At 43.3% G+C, this 8644-nt stretch overlaps 1 protein-coding gene across 5 annotated transcripts in view; it reads right to left on the reverse strand.

Moving 5' to 3' along the window:
* The window catches only part of TCERG1 (transcription elongation regulator 1), a 119395-nt gene extending 111812 nt beyond the window's left edge, over positions 1-7583 (reverse strand). For 4 of the 5 annotated variants that reach the window (XM_073575259.1, XM_073575258.1, XM_073575256.1 and 1 more), the window contains exon 1: positions 7340-7472. In XM_073575259.1, the coding sequence (XP_073431360.1) occupies positions 7340-7389 (50 nt within the window). In that variant the 5' untranslated portion in view covers positions 7390-7472. Of the gene's footprint in view, positions 1-7339 lie in introns of all 5 variants that reach the window. The other variant, XM_073575257.1, reaches the window with a different exon arrangement.
* Positions 7584-8644: the final 1061 nt, after the last annotated feature.

Here is an 8644-nt window from a genome sequence, read left to right on the forward strand (position 1 = left end):
CGTGTTGAGGAAAGAAAATTACCAGGGCTGGAGGATATTTGGGAGAAATCTTGGAGGCGGTTGTGAGGAACGAATAAGTGTGGAGGAGAGTAGGAGGTCTTGGGAGGATCGAAGATTACATCTGGGAAGATATTGGGAGGGGACAGGATGTTGATGGCTTTGTAGTAGTTTGAACTGGATTTGTTGGGGAATTGGGAGCCAGTGGAGGGATTTGCAGAGGGGAGATACAGAGGAGTAGCGAGGAGAGAGGTGGATTAGTCGGGCAGCGGAGTTGAGGACAGTCTAGAGTGGTGCAAGAGAGTTAGCAGGGAGGCCACAGAGGATGGTGTTGCAGTAGTCAAGGCGGGAGATGAGGGCATGCACAAGAGTTTTAGTAGACTGAGGACGGGACGGATTCTGGAAACATTTTTGAGTTGGAGGCGACAGGAGGTGGCAAGCGTTTGGACGTGTGGTTTGAAGGACAGGGCAGAGTAGAGAGTTACTTCGAGGCAGCGGATTTCAGGTGCAGGAGAGAGCTTGATGCCATTTACCATAATAGATTGGTAGGAAAGGGGAGATATGCGAGATGGAGGAAAAATGATGAGTTCGGTTTTGTCTACATTGAGTTTTAGGAAGCAAGAATTGAAGAAGGAGGATATGGCTGATAGATACTCTGGGATTCTGGACAGCAGAAAGGTAGATCTGAATGTCGTCCGCATACAGGTGGTACTGGAAGCCATGGGACTTTAGGAGTTGTTCTAGGCCAAGGGTATAGATGGAAAAAAGTAGGTCCCCAGGACAGAGCCTTGAAGGACTCCAACAGAGAGAGGGCGGGATGAGGAGGTAGTGTGGGAGTGGGAAACACTAAATGTGCAATGGGAAAGGTATGAGGCAATCCAGGACAGGGCAAGGTCTTTGATGCAAAGAGAAGAAAGAATCTGTAGCAGTAGGCAGTGATCGACTGTGTCGAAGGTAGAGGACAGGTCGAGGAGGATGGGGAACTGTCTGATAGCTTTGGCTGTGAGTAAGTCATTAGTAATTTTGGTCAGGGCAGTTTCGGTGGAGTGCTGGGGGCGGAAGCCAGATTGGAGGTCGTCAAGGAGAGAGATGAGAGGAAAGTTGAGCATGGACATGCTGCTCAAGGAATTTGGAAGCAAACGGGAGCAGTTCTATGGGGCAATAGCTGGGCATAGCAGTTGGGTCAAGGTTAGTTTTTTTGAGGATAGGTGTGATGGTGGCATGTTTAAAGGCAGAAGGGAAGGTACCAGAAGATAGGGATAGGTTGAAGAGATGGGTTAGGGCTGCAGTGAGCGTGTTAGTGAGGTTGGATAGCAGGTGGGAAGGGATGGGGTAAAGTGCACAGGTGGAGAGGTGTGATATGGAAAGGAGGCAAGTAAGCTCTTCTTCAGTGATGTTGGAGAGTGAGGTTATTAGGGAATGGCAGATGTCTGGTATATGGAGTGGTTGGGGTGGTGGAACAGTAAGGCTGCGTTCACACGTCATGGTTTTTTCGCAGCGGTTTTTAACGCGTGAATTTGCAGCGAAAATGCAAAAAAACAGCATCCCATGCAATCCTATGCTAATGCTGCGGAAATCGCATCGTGGAAAAATACGCAGCATGCTAATTAATTTTGCGGAATCGCAGCAATTCAGCACCCATATGATTGCACTGTTCTGCTTACTTTCCGCATGTGGCTGTGCCCACCATGCGAAAAGTAAGCAGAACATTTGCTGATGGTACCCATGGTCTGGAGGAGAGGAGTCTGTCCTCCTGGCACCATATCCCTGTAAAAAATAGAATTAAAATAAAAAAAAAATCGGGTTATAGTCACCTTCCGATGTCCCGCGCAGTGTCCCCAGGCTTCAGCGATACACGCGGCAGGTCCCGTTCCCAGTAATGCATTGCGATAATGACCCTTGCTGACGTCGCTGTCTCGCTGGGAACGGGACCTGCCGGGGCATCGCGGAGGCCTGGGGACACTGCGCGGGACATCGGAAGGTGAGTATAACCGGATTTTTTATTTTTTTTAATTATTTTTAACATTAGATCTTTTTACTACTGATGATGCATAGGCAGCCTCAATAGTAAAAAGTTGGTCACACTCGTCAAACACTATGTTTGACGAGTGTGACCAACCTGTCAATCAGTTCTCCAGGCAATGCTAAATACGCTTGCAAACTGCTAGTTTTTCCGCGGGAATTTAAAATGCGATTTTCCCGCGGAATGGAATTCCGGAATTCTCGCAGTAACTTCCGCGGGAGTTCCGCTACGTGTGAACTTAGCCTAAAGGTTTGCCTTGTTTGGTCAATCTTATTTTTGAAGTAGGTGGCAAAGTCCTCGGCAGAGATGAGGCGAGTTGGTAGTGGTGGGCAGAGGAGAGAGTTGAATGTGCTGAACAGTTGTTTTGGGTTGTAGGATAATGAAGATACAAGGTTTATGAAATAGGTCTGAAGCTTGTTTGAAAGCAGCAAAGTCGTCTGGCAGGTTGTTTTCTTCCAACGCTGCTGGGGAATGAGAAGGGATTTGTCCTAGTAGTAGACAACCCCTTGGCCTGAAGCATCTCCAGACTTGTCTCCTATTGAGCACATCTGGAACGTCAATGGTCGGAACTTGCAAATGGAGCAACCAGCAGTGCAGAAAGTCAGAACATCACTTACAAACCATTAATAACCTCACAGATAGCAGCCAAGGTGTGTTTGTATTTCTGTACATAAGACTAATACTTGAAACATAATAAAGAGGTTATGAACATTTTTGCCATTTTTTAGATCACTAATGTCTGTTCATCCTATGATTTCCAGAATCCTACAACTTTTCCTTCTTGGTTTTTCAATTTCAATGCTGTGGAATGACAAAGTGGCTGCGTACACACATACACACTATATATACACACATATACATTATATACAGACACAGCTATTGCACACTGTGTGATTGATATGCATAGACACACATACACCGTACATTATATGCACACACGTCTATGGCACATTGTGTGTGATTGATATGTATGGAAACACACATACATTATATACACACGTATATTGCACACTGTGTGATTGATATGCATCGACACACATACATTATACACGCATGTCTATCAAACACTGTGACTGATATGCATAGACACACACATACATTACATACGCACACATATACATTACAAACACACATCTATCGCACACTGTGTGTGATTGATATGTATAGAAACACATACATTATATACACACATACATATATACAGTACAGACCAAAAGTTTGGACACTCCTCATTCAAAGAGTTTTCTTTATTTTCATGACTATGAAAATTGTAGATTCACTCTGAAGGCATCAAAACTATGAATTAGCACATGTGGAATTATATAATTAACAAAAAAGTGTGAAACAACTGAAAATATGTCTTATATTCTAGGTTCTTCAAAGTTGCCACCTTTTGCTTTACTGCTTTGCACACTCTTGATGAGCTTCAAGAGGTAGTCAACGGAAATGGTCTTCACTTCACAGGTGTGCCCTGTCAGGTTTAATAAGTGGGATTTCTTGCCTTATAAATGGGGTTGGGACCATCAGTTGTGTTGGGCAGAAGTCTGGTGGATACACAGCTGATAGTCCTACTGAATAGACTGTTAGAGTTTGTATTATGGCAAGAAAAAAGCAGCTAAGTAAAGAAAAACGAGTGGCCATCATTACTTTAAGAAATGAAGGTCAGTCAGTCCGAAAAATTGGGAAAGTGTCCCCAAGTGCAGTGGCAAAAACATCAAGCGCTACAAAGAAACTGGCTCACATGAGGACCACCCCAGGAAAGGAAGGCCAAGAGTCACTTCTGCTGTGGAGGATAACTTCATCCGAGTCACCAGCCTCAGAAATCTCAGGTTAACAGCAGCTCAGATTAGAGACCAGGTCAATGCTACACAGAGTTCTAGCAGCAGACATCTCTACAACTGTTAAGAGGAGACTTTGTGCAGCAGGCCTTCATGGTAAAATAGCTGCTAGGAAACCACTGCTAAGGACAGGCAACAAGCAGAAGAGACTTGTTTGGGCTAAAGAACACAAGGAGTGGACATTAGACCAGTGGAAATCTGTGCTTTGGTCTGATGAGTCCAAATTTGAGATCTTTGGTTCCAACCACCGTGTCTTTGTGCGACGCAGAAAAGGTGAACGGATGGACTCTACATGCCTGGTTCCCACCGTGATGCATGGAGAAGGAGGTGTGATGGTGCTTTGCTGGTGACACTGTTGGGGATTTATTCAAAATTGAAGGCATACTGAACCAGCATAGCTACCACAGCATCTTGCAGCGGCATGCTATTCCATCCAATTTGCGTTTAGTTGGACCATCATTTATTTTTCAACAGGACAATGACCTCAAACACACATCCAGGCTGTGTAAGGGCTATTTGACCAAGAAGGAGAGTGATGGGGTGCTTTGCCAGATGACCTGGCCTCCACAGTCACCAGACCTGAACCCAATCAAAATGGTTTGGGTTGAGCTGGACCGCAGAGTGAAGGCAAAAGGGCCAATAAGTGCTAAGCATCTCTGGGGACTCCTTCAAGACTGTTGGGAGACCATTTCTGGTGACTACCTCTTGAAACTCATCAAGAGAATGCCAAAAGTGTGCAAAGCAGTAATCAAAGCAAAAGGTGGCTACTTTGAAGAACCTAGAATATAAGACATTTTTAGTTGTTTCACACTTTTTAGATAATTATATAATTCCACATGTGTTAATTCATAGTTTTGATGCCTTCAGAGTGAATCTACAATTTTCATAGTCATGAAAATAAAGAAAACTCTTTGAATGAGAAGGTGTGTCCAAACTTTTGGTCTGTACTGTACATACACACACATCTATTGCACACTGTGTGACTGATATGTATAGAAACACATACATATATTATACACACACACACACACACATATATACACACATCTATCGCACACTGTGTGTGACTGATATGCATTGACATACATTATATACACACACTCACATCGATCGCACACTGTGTGATATGCATAGACACACATATATACATTATATACACACACGTCTATTGCACAATGTTTGTGATTGATATGTATAGAAAAACACATCATATACACACATATATACATTATATACACACACATCGCACTGTGTGTGACTGATATGTATAGAAACACATATATACATACATTATATACACACACACGTCTATCGCACACTGTGACTGATATACATAGACACACATATCTATAGATTACATACACACGTCTATCGCACACTGTGACTGATATACATAGACACACATCTATAGATTACATACACACGTCTATCGCACACTGTGACTGATATACATAGACACACATATCTATAGATTACATACACACGTCTATCGCACACTGTGACTGATATACATACACACATATCTATAGATTACATACACACGTCTATCGCACACTGTGACTGATATACATAGACACACATCTATAGATTACATACACACGTCTATCGCACACTGTGACTGATATACATAGACACACATCTATAGATTACATACACACGTCTATCGCACACTGTGACTGATATACATAGACACACATCTATAGATTACATACACACGTCTATCGCACACTGTGACTGATATACATAGACACACATATCTATAGATTACATACACACGTCTATCGCACACTGTATGACTGATATACATAGACACACATATCTATAGATTACATACACACGTCTATCGCACACTGTGACTGATATACATAGACACACATCTATAGATTACATACACACGTCTATCGCACACTGTGACTGATATACATAGACACACATCTATAGATTACATACACACGTCTATCGCACACTGTATGACTGATATACATAGACACACATATCTATAGATTACATACACACGTCTATCGCACACTGTGACTGATATACATAGACACACATATCTATAGATTACATACACACGTCTATCGCACACTGTGACTGATATACATAGACACACATATCTATAGATTACATACACACGTCTATCGCACACTGTGACTGATATACATAGACACACATATCTATAGATTACATACACACGTCTATCGCACACTGTGACTGATATACATAGACACACATCTATAGATTACATACACACGTCTATCGCACACTGTGACTGATATACATAGACACACATCTATAGATTACATACACACGTCTATCGCACACTGTGACTGATATACATAGACACACATCTATAGATTACATACACACGTCTATCGCACACTGTGACTGATATACATAGACACACATATCTATAGATTACATACACACGTCTATCGCACACTGTATGACTGATATACATAGACACACATATCTATAGATTACATACACACGTCTATCGCACACTGTGACTGATATACATAGACACACATCTATAGATTACATACACACGTCTATCGCACACTGTGACTGATATACATAGACACACATCTATAGATTACATACACACGTCTATCGCACACTGTATGACTGATATACATAGACACACATATCTATAGATTACATACACACGTCTATCGCACACTGTGACTGATATACATAGACACACATCTATAGATTACATACACACGTCTATCGCACACTGTGACTGATATACATAGACACACATATCTATAGATTACATACACACGTCTATCGCACACTGTGACTGATATACATAGACACACATCTATAGATTACATACACACGTCTATCGCACACTGTGACTGATATACATAGACACACATATCTATCGCACACTGTGACTGATATACATAGACACACATATCTATAGATTACATACACACGTCTATCGCACACTGTATGACTGATATACATAGACATACATTATATACACACACATATATATAGATTACATACACACACGTCTATCGCACACTGTGTGTGACTGATATGCATAGACACACACATATATATATATATATATATATATACACACACACACACACACACGTCTATCGCACATGGTGAATGATATGCACAGACACACACATACATTATATACATTATACACACACACACGTCTATCGCACACTGTGTGATTGATATGTATAGACACACACACACATATACATCATATACACACGTCTATCGCAGTGTGGGATATGTATAGACACAGACATATACATTATATATTCGCACACTGTGTGTGACTGGTATTTATAGACACACACGTATACATGTACACACATCCTGGACCACAGACACGTGCACAACGAGCTACAGTATTGCTATAGTCCTCGCCCCCGCCCCCACTACGGACGATACACGAGTGCCGCCCCACAGACAGCAGACGAATGTCTCTCACAGGCCGGCCATTTACCTAATGTCATTATTATAGCGCTCGACATCGGAGTCCCCGCGTTCCGCCATTACAGGAACAACCGACAAGCTCACAGCTGCTCCACCCACATACAAACCACCTTACCGACATACGCCTATTGCCATTGGCTGGCACACACGTCAATCATTTAAGGTTCCGGATGAGAAACACAAACAATTTCCGGGAGCGGAAGGAAAGGCTCTGCAGTGTGGAACAGAGACTAGTACAAGTTCTACCGCCATCTAATGGCGGCGGTGTGGAGCATGCGCAGAAGACGTGGTTGGTTTTGTAGGCGGGTTTTGTGCACGGTTGTCATTTGAAAGTTGATGTTTGAGGAAAAGTGATGTGTCAGGAAAGGAAATGTATGAGGAAGAGTGATGTGTGTGAGGGCGATGTGTATGAGGAAATGTGATGTGTGTGAGGAAGGGCGATGTGTGTGAGGAAAGGCGATGTGTGTGAGGAAAGGCTATGTGTGTGAGAAAGGGCGATGTGTGTGAGGAAAGGCGATGTGTGTGAGGAAAGGCTATGTGTGTGAGAAAGGGCGATGTGTGTGAGGAAAGGCGATGTGTGTGAGGAAAGGCGATGTGTGTGAGGAAAGGTGATGTGTGTGAGGAAAGGTGATGTGTGTGAGGAAAGGTGATGTGTGTGAGATGTGATGTGTGTGAGGAAAGGTGATGTGTGTGAGGAAGGGTGATGTGTGTGAGGAAAGGCGATGTGTGTGAGGAAAGGTGATGTGTGTGAGGAAAGGTGATGTGTGTGAGGAAAGGTGATGTGTGTGAGGAAAGGTGATGTGTGTGAGGAAAGGTGATGTGTGTGAGGAAAGGTGATGTGTGTGAGGAAAGGTGATGTGTGTGAGGAAAGGCGATGTGTGTGAGGAAAGGCTATGTGTGTGAGAAAGGGCGATGTGTATGAGGAAATGTGATGTGTGTGAGGAAGGGCGATGTGTGTGAGGAAAGGCGATGTGTGTGAGGAAAGGCTATGTGTGTGAGAAAGGGCGATGTGTGTGAGGAAAGGCGATGTGTGTGAGGAAAGGCTATGTGTGTGAGAAAGGGCGATGTGTGTGAGGAAAGGCGATGTGTGTGAGGAAAGGCGATGTGTGTGAAGAAAGGCGATGTGTGTGAGGAAAGGCGATGTGTGTGAGGAAAGGCGATGTGTGTGAGGAAGGGCGATGTGTGTGAGGAAGGGCGATGTGTGTGAGGAAGGGCGATGTGTGTGAGGAAGGGCGATGTGTGTGAGGAAAGGTGATGTGTGTGAGGAAAGGTGATGTGTGTGAGTAAGGGCGATGTGTGTGAGTAAGGACGATGT

The sequence above is a fragment of the Dendrobates tinctorius genome, unplaced genomic scaffold (genome assembly GCF_039654945.1).
Source record: "Dendrobates tinctorius isolate UK_male_01 unplaced genomic scaffold, ASM3965494v1 ptg000043l, whole genome shotgun sequence".
NCBI lineage: Eukaryota > Metazoa > Chordata > Amphibia > Anura > Dendrobatidae > Dendrobates > Dendrobates tinctorius.